Raw genomic sequence first — 17,715 nt, forward strand, 5'->3', positions numbered from 1 at the left:
TTTATATCAACCCCTACCGGAACTCCTCGTAACCCAAAAATTTCACCCAACACGTTATTCCTTTGCACTCATGGGTCTTGTCTTTTCGTATCATCTTCCCGAAAACTTAGGTCGCCACGTGCCGTATGCGCGCGTGACAGCTTGAGGCAACTTACCAATCCGGTGTCTTGCCCACGTACTTTGACCTTATAATCTCAGTTGGTTATATGCAATTTACACAGTAATTCTTTTATATCAATTCTAACAGAAAATATGCATATAACAAATTCATTGTCTAACATACAATCTAGTAGGTATTTTACACGGGAATATTCACAAGTTATATACTAATTATGGTATCCAATATTTGTCAGGCTATATACAACTTATACTAAAATACAAGCATATCCTTTTCAAAGGTTTTTAACTTGTCAAATTATGAATGAAACATTCCTTAGTGAATTATATTCATTCACAATTTAACAGTAGCGAAACCTGGAGCATGACTAAAAAACAGCTAGAGAAACTGGAAACAACATAACGAAAGCTCTTTCTATAGAAAGAGCCATTTTGGGAATAAGACAATTAGATGAAAAATAACAGGATAAGGAAGCAAATAATGGTGTAATGGGCATCAGTAATATGTTCATGATGAGTCATTGACTCCATGGAGGTGTGATAATAATGATAATAATTAAAATGCAATAAATTACTGGGAAGGACATGTGATGAGAATGCCTCACAACAGATATATACAAAGGAAATAGAATAAGCACCAAGAACTGGATATCAATGTTTCTGACCTACAACTATTTTGATGCCAAATAGTAAGTTCACAGCTTCCCCTGTGATAAAATAAAGCTTCTCCTATGGACAAGTAGGAGAAGCTTTATTTTCCATGTCAATAACCATGATGTGTTAATTTAACTATCCTAGTTTGCTTGTGATCACATCAGTACATGTATTGTGGTGACTTTCTTTAAGAGCACAAGAGCAACTGCTGCTTATTAAAGGCAGCTAGTTACATAAGAAAGCTGAGATATATTAAGCATGGTGTGAGCAACTCAGTGAGTTGTTCACACCATGCTTATACAGCTTAGCTTCACTATGCTTTGAATCCTGCAGTGCAAATGGATGTTTGTGAAAGTCATCATATGGGAGACAAATTTCATCACTCTGTGTGAGGCCAAGGTCCCATTTATTGGAGGCCTGAAATAGCTTGAAAAAGTTGTTCCATGTTTGGTTTCTAGAGCAGAATTTCTGAATTATGTTAACAATAAATAAGAAATCATAAGCCCATCCATAGCACCAATATATTATATGTTTACAATCTTTTGTTGGTAGGAGTCATAAAAAAAGAGACTTGTATTACAAAAGATACAGGCTTGCTATTTTGTGTTTATCTACTTAATCAGATGAATGAAAAAAAAATTTTTTTTGGATAGTTTTTTTTATGCTGAAGAAGTTAGCCTCAAATTCATGAAATTAGTTTGTCTACTTATTAATAAGCTCATGTGGAAAATGCTTGAATGTCTCTGCTGAAATATAGACTATAACTGCCAAAGCTGCAAATCAGCTCTCATATATATATTTTCATGTTTATCTAACAGTTATAAATTACTGAAATTATTCAAAAAAAAAAAAAAAGGTGTACATTTTGTTAGTCATTTAATTTGACAAAACATAGTTTCTCAAATTATTACCTATAGATTTACCTTTTAAAAAAGTTATTTATTTTTTGTAAACTGAGAATAACAAAATATGGTAAAAAATACGGAAATGCATTTAAAAAGTTTTACAAATACAACCTAATGATAATATAAGATCTTACTTTTTTTAAACTTTTCAGCCTATAGTTACAAGCAGTCAAGCTATATCGATCAGGAGGAAGACGAGGACCAGTATTGGCTTTTATTAGTGGTAATGGGATACTATTCTTTTGTCGAGCTATCTCTAATAAAAGCTGAACAAAAAATAAAAATAATCCAAAATGCATTTAATATATTTCTGTGAAACAACATCTCATCCTCAAAACTTAAATGTTAATTAAAGAAATTAGAATTTTTTTTTTTAAAGTAAATATCATTCAGATATTCATTTGTGATATCTCTTTTAGACATTAATTGTAATCTTCATCCACTTTTATGAACAGTTTCTCTTGACTGCACTAGTCAGAAGAAACTGTGATCTTATGGTAATTACAAATATTGTAATACTAATTTAAATGATCATAACAGAATTGCTAGATTTCAAACTGGTATCTTCAGTGTACAAATTACAACAGAGCACTCAATCAAATTGTTGTAGAAGCAATTCAAATTTTTCACTGAAAAGGAACTTGTGTCATATCAAGGAGTTCTCTAAAGGCCTGGAGAGAAACAGTTAATTCAAAGAAGTCTCTTAGAATGATGTCTCACATATTTTAAATAAATTAATGCAACCATACTTACTGATGTTAGGAAAGTGTTTCTTGGCAAATGCATATTATAAAAGGAGGCTTTCATTTAATCCTGTGTGAAGGAATATCCAGAGCATGGTTTGCCAGTCCTGACTTGTCACACAGATGATTGGGAATATAATACTTATGTTCTTCAAGGAGGATTCGATTTGAGGTTAACAGATCTAACCATCTGTTCGAAACAAGCTAAGCTGCACACACACACACAAGAAACCTTGTGTACTCCAGGATGTGCAAGAGGATGAGGCTGATCATTTGGAGAACAGATGAAAGTTGCTAGCTACATGGATGATTTGAAAGTGGCATGGAAATTATATTCATGAAGAACTTTTAGCTATATTTCCAGATTTAATTCAAATATAAGAGATGGGGATGGTTCTGTCCTGCTCTTGTGTGTCAGGTATAAGAAGGATGGGGCTACACAGTCTTGTCTATTTTATGGAGATTTTAGCCACTGGATAAAAAAGCACCTTAAAAATAATTCAATACTAAGGGCTCCTTAGTATGTAAATGTTTTGAGGATGCTCTATACAGTCACACCACCATCCAAACTCATGTTTTTTTATGTGGTTCCCACCCATGAAAGTACAAATATACTAAATAAACCTATAGTACATTTGTACTGTGAACAGGCTAAGGATTTTTTTTATATTTTTATTTAATTTATATTTATTTTTCTATTTTTACTTAATTTTTTATATAGTCTGGAAACTGTTCTAGAGACCAAATATGGAACTTTTTCAAGCCACTTCAGGCCTCCAATAAGCAGTGTACCTTCTGTTTGTGTATGCGTGCACACATTTTCTATAAACAATAAAAGAAAATGAACTTTGGTAGTTGTGTAATTAGCATGTCTCAGAAAGGAAGGCAGTTGTTTCTTTTTCTATAGTATAGGGAACTGTATTTTTGGATGTCAGCTGTTTAAATACACTAAAAATGTATCTAATGGGTCTAGGTTGTAAGACCAAATAGCAAACAACGTAGCATAGCCAGACTGTTAGCTTGTATATATGAATATCAAAGAATAACTCTAGTGAATGCAGATGATGTGAGGGTAACAGACACAGAAGAGGTTGTTCAAGTGCCTATTTTGCTAAAAGCTATCAGCCTGGTATATGCAACACTGAGCTCACTGCTACCTCTTCACTGGTTGAAAAAACTCAGGTGTATGAGGAGGAGGTATTAGAGCTATTGCACAAACTGAATAAGAATTCAGCAATAGGGACTGATGGGATATCAGCACAGATGCTAAAAGAGTGTTCAGATGAAGCAGCTCGTAGATAGGCTAATACGTTGGTTATACATTTCTAAATAACTTAGGGAATTAAAACAATGTAGATCCGAATATAAATTAAATAATACTTTAATAGATATTTCCGATATTTCGGCAATGTCTCATTGCCATTTTCTAAAGGAACTTATTCAAAGCCAGCATAGAAAACCTTACACTCCAACATAATGACATAATGGTCAGCTTCGACGTCTCCTCCTTATTCACCAATGTCCCACTCAAGGAAACTTTAGAGCTAATCCAAGCTAAATTTTCTCCCGATATCTCAGCCCTATTTCAGTTCACAATGAACTCAGGCTATTTCGTTTGGCAGGGAAAATTCTACAAACAAATAGAGGGGACAGCCATGGGCTCACCACTCTCCCCACCCTTAGCCAATTTCTTTATGGAGACCTTTGAGGAAAAAGCCTTAGCCTCTGCCCCACAAAAACCAACCATATGGCTTCGCTACATTGATGATGTGTTCGCTATTTGGCCACATGGCTCTGAAACACTCCTCTCCTTCCTCACACACTTAAACAACCAACACGCCAGAATCAAGTTCACCCTGGAAAAAGAGGAAAACAACTGCCTCCCCTTCCTAGACACACTAGTCACCCGCCAGCCTGATGGAACTTTGGTTTTCTCGGTTTACAGAAAACCCACCCATACAGGCAGATACATCCACCAACAATCTCACCCCCCCCCTCACAACAATATGGAGTGGTAAAAACACTATACAACAGGGCTAAACTAATCTGTTCTAACGACATAGCCCTTAACACTGAACTAAATCACATCCTAAACACTTTCTCAGCCAATGGCTACCCCCCCCCCAAAAATCCAAAAAATATTAAAACCTACAAACCACAGCCCCCCTCCTCCCCCCCTCCACAAAAAAGATTACTCTAAATCCATCATCATTCCCTACATCCGAGGCACCTCAGAAAAAATTACCAAAATTCTAAAAAAACATGACCTCACCTCCTGTTACAGGCCTTACAGAAAATTGGCATCCCTTATCTGCTCTACCAAAGACCAACCACTTCCCCTAGACCTACCTGGTGTATACCAGGTCCCTTGCAGTTGTAAACTGTCGTACTTTGGCCAAACAGGCAGGACAGCGAATATCAGAATATCTGAACACAAGGACTACATCCGGTTTTACAAATATAGCCATTCTGGTCTTGCAGACCATGCTCTGGATACTCGCCACAGAATACGGTGGAAGAAAGCAAAAATAATACACCGGAGCAAATATAAATTCGAAAGATTATTTATGGAATCAGCCTCTGCCCTAAGAAACTCTCCAAACCTCAACAAATTTGGTTGTATGCGACTGCCCCAAATTTGGGAGGCATACATCAGCAGACCTTCAGCCCAACGGCCAAGAATGGCTACTTAGCCCGCCAGAGGGCACCATCAGGACTTCTAGGAGAAAGATAGCTTCATATCTTCATTTCCAGTTACTATATTGTTAGAGCTTGTTTGTGCTCCTACCTTTTGTTAAGTTCCTTTAGAAAATGGCAATGAGACATTGCCGAAATATCGGAAATATCTATTAAAGTATTATTTAATTTATATTCGGATCTACGTTGTTTTAATTCCCTAAGTTATTTAGAAGATGAAGCAGCTATTCCTTTGACCAGGCTATATAATTATATACTTATATAGAGACTGATGGGATATCAGCACAGATGTTAAAAGGGTGTTCAGCTGTTTACTCTTTTAGCAAGGAATAGCTAAACTGGCTATTTCTTTGACCAGGTTATATAATTATATAGGGATAATCTCTACTTTGCAATGAAGAGTGGTTTACAAAGAGGTCATGTTTTAGCAACTTGCTCACATTCTATAATAATGTTACCATTGAGCTAGGCAAGAAGAATGGATAAAACATGATACTTTGGGATTTTGCTAAAGGCTACAGCATGGAAGACTTGCGTAAACTGGAGAATATGGAATTCAATTATAAAATATTAGTGTGGATAAGAAGATGGCTGGCTGATTGACAAACATTAAAAAATGGTATACGGGAGATGCAAGTCTACAAGATTTAAGATAACCAGTGCTGCACCACTAGGATCAGTCCTTGGTTCACAGTTATTCAATCTCTACATTAATGATACTGGGAAGGATTTCACAGATGACATAAAGCTATATGATAATGGAAAGGCAGGTAGAGTAATCAGGAATGCGGCAGATATGCAGTAGCAGAATGATTTGAATAAGCTGGAATTGTGGGCATGGGAAAATGGATGTCAGCTCAATGTCAATAAACGTAAAGTCATGCTTTGTCATAATTAGATATCTAATGTTGTATTATATTGGTGGGATTATGCTAGAAGAAGCTGATCGGGCTAGGGATCTTGGAGTATTAGTAGATAGGAAATTGAAGTTCAGGGGACATGTAGCAAAGATTGCAAATATAATTCAAAAGATAATTGCAATGTTAAAACAAAGAGAGGAAAGGAAGAAAAATAAGTATAGAAGTATAGAAAAACAATTCTTTTGTTTTTCTCAATTCTTCCTAATTTGAACTTAGTTCTAATTTCCTTCCTTTAAAGTTAATTCACAATCTATAATATCCTGCCAGTCATATATGCATTAACTGACAATAAAGCATACCTTGAGTAAGTTTAATTCAATATCAATTTACATTATCTAATAAACAGACACATTTGATGTACATTCTTGATTAGAATTATCCCATATATAACTACTTACAATTCTCGTTCTGCATAGCCTTTTATGTGAATCTTGTTCACATGTAAATGTTCCTTCTTGTCTTTCTTTCCTTCTGCTGGCTCATTCTTGATTTCCCACCAAATTTCTTCCTTGTCCGAGTCATTGATTATTCCATGCCCTATAGGACTCTTAAAGTAGCAGCAATGTGCAGCTATTTCCTTACAATTACCAACACAGACCTCACATGGTGGCAGACCCGAGCAGAAGACTCAGAACCTATGATGCTTCTCTTTAGATACCAATGGCAAACCAAGGTAAGAGAAGGTTGAGAACCCTAAGACAAACAATGCTTCTCTTTCAATGACCGATAATGGACCTAATGTGGCAGCAGAGAGTAAAACATGAAAATCCTAGAACAAAGTCCTTCTTGACGTCCTGCCTTATATAGGCCTAGACCTCCATTGTACAGATGCAAGTGTCCTTCGAACGTATTGCCCTTCGGATATGATGATGTCATATTTTGCGCATCTTTTGAAATTGCCATATATGTCAATTCTTAGAATTCTTCACTATTCATAGCATTAGACTTACTGATCAGACATCAGTTAACAGTGTTACATGATGATGTCATGTGCCACATTATTTTAACAAACGCTCACTTAAGTTATTAACATTTCTCTAAGTACTTTCCTCTTAAAAAATATGTAAAAGCAAACATGATAAGCTACGTATCAGAGATTTTACAAAACCATCTTCCAGTACTTCCTTCAATAATAACTGCTGATTTATAACTCAAATATAGACTATGCAATGCTCAATATAATGTCTTGTTTACACCATATAACTATAGCATTTTGAGAAGCTTTTCTCTTGGAACTTTGTGATATGTCTTTTCCAGATCTACAAAATCTAATTATTGATCCATTTTATACTGTAACAACATGGTTAACAAGAGTGTTAGGACTAGATTTTTTTCTTGGAGGGTGGTGAATGTGAGTGCTTCATCTGTGAATGAGTTTAAGGATAGGTATGATAGGTATTATGTGAATAATGGTTAGTGTGTTGATGTAGGGTCTCCCACACTGAGTCTTCTGATTCCATGGAGACACCATTATAATAATAATAATATTTCCATAATTTCTTAACTATTTGTCTTAGAGTGAAAAACATGATCCTGACAAGCTCTATTTGGCCCGAACCCAGCTTGTTCTTCTCCAAGTTTTCTTCCACAATTTTTCCTCAACCTCTTTTTAAGTATGCTTGCAAAAATCTTACCAGGAACACTCAGTATGGAAATTTCTCTGTAATTCTCACATTCAGATTTATTTCCCTTTTTTTATAGATGGGTACTATGAGAGCTCTACTCCAATCATCTAGAATTTTATCCTCTGACAAGGGCCTTCTGAATTATGCAGTGAAGCTACTAAAACTTTTATACCTCCATATTTGAGCATTAATACCATCGAACCAGTTACCATTCTACATCTGTGGTTTTTGATGGCTTTTTATACCTCAAGTACTAATAAGTAATCCTGATTACATTCTGCTTAAATATTTTCTACTGATGTTCTGTTACTTCTTGTTTCATTTAGCAATTTTCAAAATAATTATACCAGACATCAAGAATATCTTCAGGTTTCATATAATTTTTTATCACTTGATTTCTTCTACAGTGCTTTTTTCCTCTTTTTTTTTAATAGGCTCCAGAAAAATTTGCCCCCACCATCTTGATATTTATTTCTGTGTGCCAAGTCTTCCTATGACTTTTGTTGGCTACTTCTACACAATGTTTTGCTTTCTTACATTATTTCTGTATTCTCTGAGTACATATTGATTTACTTGCTAAGAACTTTTGATATGCTTTCTTCTATTCCATGACCAGACAGAGTCCACTAGGAAATTCTGATTTTTCTATGAATGTTTTCTTCAGAGTCTACCACTGACACTCTCCAAGGTATGGTTTTCAAACGCTCATTTTTTTAAAAAAAAAAAAAAAAATTGTACGTGTTTTTCATTCTGTTATAAAGTTCATTTTTATCCTGCTCAAAACTAAACAGTAACTATTTCCTAATTCAAATCCTCTGCACATGCTTGTGTCTTGAAATGGCAAAAGGAGACTGCTATAAAAAAAAAAAACATAGTCAATGAGACTTTTCTTATTTCGTGTATCTTCTTTTCATGCCAATTTGTGCACGCTTCATGTTGAAACATAGTCTTAGTAATGACTAGTCCATGTCATGACAGTTAGCTGGTCACATATATAAAGTGGAGATGGAAGGGTTTTCCTCCTAAAAACAAGGGTGTATATCATTCTGCTTACAAAACAGGCAGAGTGGTTAGAGGACTACATGTAATTAAAAGACATTATAAATAGGTCTCATAGCCTTAGCTGCTTCAGCCATAATTCAAAACAAACAATCATCTACGAGGGCTGTTCAATAAGTAATAAGACTAATTTTACTGTTGCGAAACCACTCATCACAATATTAATTTCTGTGGAATAAAGAAATGTTGCTGTCTGTATTAACAAAAGAGGTTGATAGATGGCGTATACGGGCTGATGTGCCAGAGTGTCACGACTAAATGCAGCTTGTTTCGGCATGCCTACGAGCCGCGACCAGTCGTCAAAATGGAAGCGTCCTTGGAACAGCGTCATGCGATTAAATTTTGTGCGCGTTTGCAAAAAAATCGGCATCGGACACTTTTAACATGATACGCGAAGCTTTCCACGATGAAGCAATGTCAAGGGCAAGTGTTTTTCGCTGGCATAAAACTTTTAAGGAAGGAAGGCAAAATGTGGAAGAGCTTGAACGCAAGGGAAGACCTTCAATGTCTATCAGAGAGACAATGATCAACACAGCAGCGATTATCATCAAGGAGGATCGCAGAATTACAGTACACCAGCTGCATGTTGTCCTGAATATTTCTGTGGGAAGTGTTCACTCAATCATGGCTGAACATTTGGGACTGAAACGTGTTTGCGCCCGATGGATTCTCAAACTCTTGACACCGGAGCAAATGCAGCATCGAGTGGATGTGTGCACAGAATGGAAAGAAAGACTGGAACAAGAAGGCGACAACTTCTTAAAATGCATCATTACAGCAGATGAAACTTGGTTGTATCACTGTGACCCTACAATGAAACAACAAAGCAGTGAATGGAAGCATCCGTCTTCGCCTACCCCCAAGAAAGCAGAAACTGTAAAATTGGCTGGTAAAGTTATGACCATAATGTTTTTTTGACTATGAAGGCGTTGTTTACCAACACGCCGTAGAACCCGGGAATACTGTAAACGGCTCATACTATGCGGATGTTTTACGGACAATGGTACAGCACGTCAAAAGGAAGCATCCATTGCTAAAGAATGGCTTCTTATTGCACCACGATAATGCAAGGCCACATATTGCTGGTTGTGTAGTGGACATTTTGCAGAAGAGCAACATAGATATTGTATCACACCCTCCATACAGTCCTGATCTCGCACCGTGCGATTTCTGGCTGTTTCCTCAGCTCAAGAAACCACTAAGAGGCCGCCATTTCGAAAACAACAAAGCATGTGTAAAAGCTGCAGAGGTGGTCTTGAAAGAACTCTCAAAAAAGGACTTTCACATGTGTTTAAGAAGTGGACGCAACGTTGGGACAAATGCATCGCGTCTCACAGTAGTTATTTTGAAAAAGACTATGTAAATGATGACGATTAAAGGTAATCTATTTTCTGTATAAATATAGTCTTAACTTATTGAACAGCCTACGTATATCCTGAAAAGAAATCCAGCAAGTACTTACATGTTACTAGTTTTGCTCTTCTCTCTCCCCAAACATTTCTATATGACCAGTACTCATTTCCAACGTTGCTGTTTAAATTTTTACTTTTCCTTTTTCTTTGCTAGCTGCCTTCTCTAATGACTTGGAAAATTCCTCTACTTCTTCCTTACTAAAATCTTTTGCAGAATCCACCAGCACAAATAAGTCTAATTGTCCAATTCCATATTTTGATGTTTGCCCACATCACTCTACTTGGTGTTGCCTGCCTTTCATAAAGATTATCTTTGTGTTAAGTACTGAAAAAACTATAGTTACTCCTTTTTCCTAGTCATTATTGCCTGAATATAACATCTTGTTACATACAGGACACCAGAAATACAACTAAAATCTACTAGCCATAAAAAATTTTTATTCAACCAAGGTATCGGTCTATTTTATATAAATATTGTTATAGGTGATGTTTTAAAAAACTAAGTTTTATAATGACTGTATTTATTTCATTACATTTAATTATGAGCATTATATAAAATGTTCAAGTATTTAATTACACTAAGCTAATTCATGCTGTAAGTTGTGAAAATAAGCTTAGGACAATACTATATTACAATTGTGAACCTACTTTAGAAGTAAAGGTGTTAGAAGAATAAGGTGTGTAGATGTACTACAGTGTTTAATTCAATTGTGCTAGGTTTAATTTTTTTTTTCCACACTATAAATTGTTTTGTTTCTAATTATTTTATTTTATTAATGAAATTATATTGTGGAAAAAGCAGAATTCATTTTTTTAAATAATAGATTCTATTATATGTCATGTGTACTGTATATATGCATAAGTTTCCACAATATTGAACTCAATGAATGCACTGATTTGATTATAAAATGTATTTATTGGAAATGATAACTGTAATTTAATTTAAATGTATTCATGATATGAAAAACTTACTTGTTTTCTTGCACACTTGAAATGTGCAAGGTTTGTTATTTTCAAGTAAAGCACTGTAACTATAACACACAATGGCGGCTCATTTTTCTCACTTCATGACGACTGAAACAAAAACTAGAAGTGTGATGTGGTGCATGCGTGCCGTGAAAAGAGAGAGAAATGGGGGAGGGGGGATTGTTAGAACTCGATGTCAGATATTTATGAAGTCTTTCATATAGAAAGAAAAATATTTAAAAGTTATCAACTGTTATGTTATGACAATGGGACAACTGTTGGGAGAAAAGAAAAAGTGACAGCTTTAGTTTTTAATGATTGTTTTTTTTTTTCGTAGTCTTTCATGTAGAAAGAAAAATAAAGTTCTGAACCTTAAACAAGAAAAAAAGAAATAAGAAAGTGAAGACGATTGGTTTACATTATGACTTTTAGAGAAAAAGTCGGAAACTAAAATTGAAAATGTTTTTGCTATTCTTTAAAAGGGAATGTTATAGAGTTCAAATTAAGGATTTCAGATACAGAAGTTTTATTTCCAATGCTCTGGAAATCAAACTTCTTTAACTTTAATGAACTCATTGGCAGCAACCCATGATCAAATAATTTGACAGGGATAAGATGATATTTTAAAATAAAAAGTGTAAATTATGTGAAGAAAATAATGTATTCTTTATGCATTCAGAATAAGGATGAAAATTCACTTGCTACTTGTCTCTAATAGCTTGCCTTAGTGAGTGGATTTCTATGTAACCAAGTTCTGGTTACATAGAAGAATCTCACCTGCTTTTGTCTTCCTCATTTTAATAATATCAATTATGTTGATCTGACCCTTCACTAATCCTTGTGCAATTTCTACTACTTTTACCTTGACACTTTTCATGCAGATGGTGCCTATCTTGAATTCTGCTGATGTGTGTTTGTTCCAGTTTGTTCTGACTTCTTGCTGCTTGTCTTGGTTCTCTGGCAAAAATAGTAAGAACCCTGTTCGATTAGGCAACAGTAAATATATTATGTTGTACCATAATTTTGTTTTGGTTTAAACCAATAATACAATTTTGTTTGCTAAATGTCAAATTGCCAGCCCATCCTCGTTCATTTTGCATCTGGATAGATACCTACTAACGAGATGCTCCATAAGAAGGTAAGGTTTGAACATCAGGTCAGAAGCCCGTGGTCAGTTCTCCATATTCTTAGAAAGGCTACGTAGAGATCTCCTCCCAATCACCTAGCTTTGACCTTAAGTGACTATGTGTGTGTTTTTTTCTCCCCTTAGCATGATTAAACAATTATTATTTCTATTTAAAATTCTTTTGTTGTATTGCTGAGACTACAACAAGTGTATTTTTAGATTTGATAGACTTAAGAAGGATCTACTATTTTTTAAAGTGAATAATTATAGACACTGGAAAGAAAAATAAGACTCGTGGTATGAACTTTAGTGGCATTTAAAATGCTTCATAAATTATAACCAATTTGTAACCCTCGTTGAAGAAGGAATTTAAGTTTTTTTTTTTCCGTTTCGCCTGCATCATATGTTGATAGTTAATAACTGTAAGTGCAATGTTGCATGTTAATGTGTTATTGTTACCATCTTTTTAACACAATGTCATTTTGTGTGAATTTTCTAGATGTGGAGTTAAAAAAATGTTTCTGGTAAGAGCGGAACTCTGCTCCCCTACATATAAGATTAGATAACACATCTCTATTTGAAAAGCCCTCAGAAAGTTCTTTGTCCCCTAGGTGGGAATGAACCAGGTCTTTCCAAAGGGCAGTATAATCACTGGATGAACTATGGTGACTATACAGAACTTAACTTATAACAGTGTGGTGATTTTTAAATCTAGTAACAATAGTGATTATTCATTTGCATGCCCCCCCCCCCCCCAGTTTGCACCAAAGATCAGTTTATCCTATAAATTGCTAAATTGCTCTTGGAATGTGCAGTTGTGGGAGGAGGAGGGGTTCCTCTGGGTATTGTACTACAGAGGTATGAAGTATGAGTAATTTGTGAGTTTATATCACTGCTACTCTAGGCACACATAAGTTTCCTGGCGGAGGACTGATCATCATCATGCATATCAAGAATTTAGGCCTAGCATGGCCTGTTCCGGCCTTAGAAGTCATCATTGAATCTTTTAAGAGGATGTCCTGGTTTTCTTTTTCCTAATGGCTTGTACTTTAAGGCTTGCTTTGGCTGATAATAACAACAAAATTCATCATTGACAGCGGGAATATGAACTGCTTAACTGTACTTATAAAACTCGATGTTATGTATGTTAAAACCTGATTTCTGACATTTCTAACAATGGATCAAAAAATAATAAGAAGAAAATAGTAGTCAGTGATGAAGTAATTAACATTAACACATGCTTTCATAAATGCTTACAAAATCTTTGGTTTGACATTGCTTATAAAATAAAATGAATGCATGTTCTATTGCCGAACAACAAAAATTATTCTACAGGCAAACATTCAAAAGATAAAAATATCATACCTCCCTGGGTGGTGGAGTTGTAAATGACTTGTCCATCTGAAGTTGAATTGCCAACCTGACATCATCAACATCTAAACTTCTTTTTTTGGCATGTGATGAGAAAAGACGAGCATCTTCCAACATAGATGTTTGATATCCTATAAAAATAAATTTTATAAAATGTATTTGTTTTTAAATAACAATGAGATGATTTTTAGATGTTTTATTGGCTTTGGAGTTAGCAGCTTTTTTATATGATTTTAATATATAAAAAAAGTTTCTGGTAGTTCTATTTATACAACATATTAGTAATAAAACAAACTGAAAATTTAAGAAAAACAAATTGAAAATTTAAATTCAGAATATAATTCTGAATTTAAGAGTATTCTTAAATGACGTCTGATTCTGATGTCTGTCTCTATGGACAAACTTTAGGCATAACACAATGGGCAAAAAAATGGAGAAAAGAAGGAGAATGAAAGATAATGGTGAAGAATTATCTTAGTGCTACTGAGTAAGTCAGCATAGTGATAAACTAATATGGAATAATATGTCACACACACACTGTTATTAGCAGTCAATCCAGACTGGATGTTAAACAGCCAGTGCACAATTCTTCATCAAACAGCCTGTGGGTTCAAATCCTACTGCAGTGTGTAACTTTAGACAGCAGATGATTTTTGTCATCCAGTATGAGGCTACTCTGTTCTGGAGATTTGAAGTAGCAAGAGGGAAAAAAAAGTACCATATTTGGTCTCTAGAGCATAGTTACTCATACTATAGGTTTACAATTTTTGAGAGTGTGATTCACATGTTAAAAGACAAATCCAGAGAGCTGTTGTATATAACCAAATATTATAACAGTGTGGCCTCCTCTCATCAAAAAAATCATTTAAAAAAAAAAAACTTTTGTTTTGCTCATCAGTTTTACAACACTACTGTTCAACTTTCTTTTCTTGATGTATTGTTATTACACTATCCATGGAATTGGCAGACTCATCACGGTAGGCCTACTCAACTGACAACACATCTACCACACCAAACCCCAAAATCCTTAAACTCCTTGCATTACAACACATTCTTGGCAATGTGTTCCACTCACTAACAATTCTCCATATAAAAAATCCACTCCTCACACCCCTCATCATCAGACTCCACACAACCTCCAGGGATGACCAATGGTCCTTCCCCCTCTCACCCTTTCCATAATCCCATCTGGATCAATCCAACAAAATTCCTTCACCAACTCAAATGTATCAGCTGAAGAAAGAGTAGGGACAATGCCTATTCAGCCAACACATTAATTATATACATTTATAGCAAAATATCTTTTCAACCCCTCTCCATAGCCAGCAATCCAAAGTACTAATATTGTCCAAGTCACTCGCCTGTGGACCCTCTCCAATGTCCCCACACCACACCAAAAACCAGGTGGCCAGATCTGAGCACAACAGTCCAAGTGTGGTCTAACCAGTGATTTACACAGTAGTACAACCACTTTTCCATCCCTACATGGCAGAGTATTTCCCATCATAGGAAGCAATTAGCAATTTAATGATTTTGGTATGTTTGCAAAATATTATAAGCAGCACAAACTCCAAGTAAGTGAGTATATGTTTTGTGCTTTTTGTTTTGTATGTCACTTCCATATAAGGTTGTAAACCAAGTGTATATGATTTAACTAAGGATTAAATAGTCAGGTAACACTTTGCTTCAGATTATCAATAAGCAGAGTGGTAATTTCATATTAAGTGATGAAATTCACCTATCACCTGCCACATATGCATGTTATAGTAACCAGTGAATCCAGAACCAGCTGGAGAAAGAGTAGGGACAATGTCTATTCAACCAACACATTAATTATATACATTTATAATAAAACCATAATGCAATGTTATGTTGCAAGATATGACTTTTGTTTTTATATATCAAACCAACAACATACAGAAGGTTGCAAGACTTATAGGACATTATAAAAGTATTTTGATTGTTGATGTGTTTATTTTTTTCTTGAATGCCGTAACACTAACCAGGTTTCCCTCCTATGAAAATGCAATTACTGATCTCAGACTCAAGTATTTAATTCAATCCAAAGAAAGCTTTTCTTTAATTATTATAGTTGAAGTCAGTAATTACTCCAAGTATGTTACAAAAAAATTTAATAAATCAAATATTATTTAGTAATTATATATATATATATATATATATATATAGTAGTGAACAAATTAATCCAACATTCCTATTTTAAAGAAGAATTTTAATGTTGTAAGAAAATAAGTACAAAAATTAAACTCTAACTTTACCTAATAATTCATATGCTCCTTTGTATGTAATAAGTTCATTAATTCTCTTAGGCATGGACTCTACCAATGTAGAACACATTTTTCTTGCATCTCGAAACCATACTTTTATAATGGATTATATTAAGTTATCCTTTTTATAACAATTTAATTTTCCAAGTCCATTTTTCACCATGCCCACAAATTTTCTAATGGGATAATGTTAGGAAAGTTACCTGGCCAATGAAGCAACTGGATGTTGTGATCTTTGAGGAACCTTTTCTGAAGTGTGTCATGGTGCAAGATTCTGTTGGAAGATTATTATTACGGGCAACTCCAAAGAGTCCTTAGACTCATTGAGGGAGGCCCTAAAGAACAACTATTCAACATCCACACAGCATCTATCATACTTTGCGTTGAATTCATTCACAGTCATGGTATCCACAACAGACTCTGGCAGCTTATTCCACTCATTCACCACTCTCCAAGTAAAAAACCTAGTTCTAACACCCTTGCTAACCACACTCTTGCCCAGTTTCCATGGATGGCCCCTAGTTCTCCCACCACCAGTCCTATTCTGAAAAATATCCTCTGAATTAATCTTATAAAAACCCTTCAGTAATTTGAATATCTCAATCATATCACCCCTTTTCCACCTATCAACCAATTTCTGCAACCCACAAATCTTCAACCTGTTCTCATAAGGTTCATTCCACAGACCTGCTATCATCTTGATCAAGATGATTTATTTGTCTTTCTGGATCTGTGAACCACTCTTTACTCCAATATTTTTATGTATTGGTCACTTTCTATATAATATCAACATACTTACAATCATACTATCAACAGTCACAAGTGATCCTAGACTGTCATGTGCAAAATAACCCTAGGCCATTTTTCTAGCTGTGTTTAGGAGCTTGTTGAAGGTGGGTGGGAAAATTCTCAGCTGATTTGCAAACATAGGATACTCACTCTCCTTGGACAAAGAAATGGCTCGCATCTGAGAATATGACCTTTTTTCTACTTCTCAACAGTCTAATCTTTGTCTATGTGCACTTTTGCCCACTGTGTGTGTGTGTGTGTGTGTGTGTGTGTGTGTGTGTGTGTGTGTGTGTGTTATGTTCCATCAAGTCGTTTTCAACTCCTGGTGATTCTATGAACATATGCTCTCCATTCAGATCTGTCCCTGGCCATATCTTTCAGAATTTCCAGATGCATTCCAGTTGCTTCTTTAACTCCATCCACCCATCTAATTCTTGGTCTTCCTCTTCTCCTGCTTCCATCAACTTTAGCAAACATCATCATCATCTTCTCCAGACTGTCATTTGCTCGCATAATATGTTCAAAGTATGACAATGCTTGCTTGATGATCATAGCTTCAAGGGAGCAATCTGGCTGTACTGATTTATTGATTTGCTTTGCAGTCTATGGTATTCTTAGTAAGCATCTCCAAACCTATAATTCAAATGCATCTATCTTCCTTCTTTCACTCTTTCTCAGGGTCCAACTTTCACATCCATACAGTACCACAAAGAATACCATTGCTTTCACGATTCTGATTTTTGTTGCATGGCTAATATATCTTTAAGGATCTTGCTTAAATTTGTCATTGCTTTCTTTCCAAGTAATAATCTTCTTCTAGCTTCTTCAGTACAATACCCATCTTTATCAATTCAGGATCCTAGGAGCACATATTTGTTAACTGCTTCCATTTTCTCCCCATCTACTTCAAAATCATTAAGTTCACATGTTGCCATAACTTTTATAAGGTCATATTTAGTCAAGGCCATATAAAGTCTTCTCAGCTGATTTGCAAACATTCTTCTTTAACTTTCATAATAAATTCCTCCAAATCATCTTTGCATTCT

General features: G+C 35.1%; 1 protein-coding gene across 1 annotated transcript in view; it reads right to left on the reverse strand.

Annotated features, from left to right (window-relative positions):
- Taf9 (TBP-associated factor 9) overlaps positions 1-17,715 on the reverse strand; it is a 72,180-nt gene that overhangs the window by 40,512 nt on the left and 13,953 nt on the right. Inside the window, exons 2-3 of the mRNA XM_090413506.1 lie at positions 13,590-13,726; positions 1,811-1,942 (exon numbers count right to left, since the gene is read on the reverse strand). Coding sequence (XP_090269632.1) covers positions 1,811-1,942; positions 13,590-13,726 — 269 coding nt within the window. The remainder of the gene's footprint in view (positions 1-1,810; positions 1,943-13,589; positions 13,727-17,715) is intronic.

This window comes from Typopeltis vanoorti, chromosome 24 (genome assembly GCF_054136105.1).
Source record: "Typopeltis vanoorti isolate ZY-2024b chromosome 24, IOZ_Tvanoo_1.0, whole genome shotgun sequence".
Taxonomy (NCBI): domain Eukaryota; kingdom Metazoa; phylum Arthropoda; class Arachnida; order Uropygi; family Thelyphonidae; genus Typopeltis; species Typopeltis vanoorti.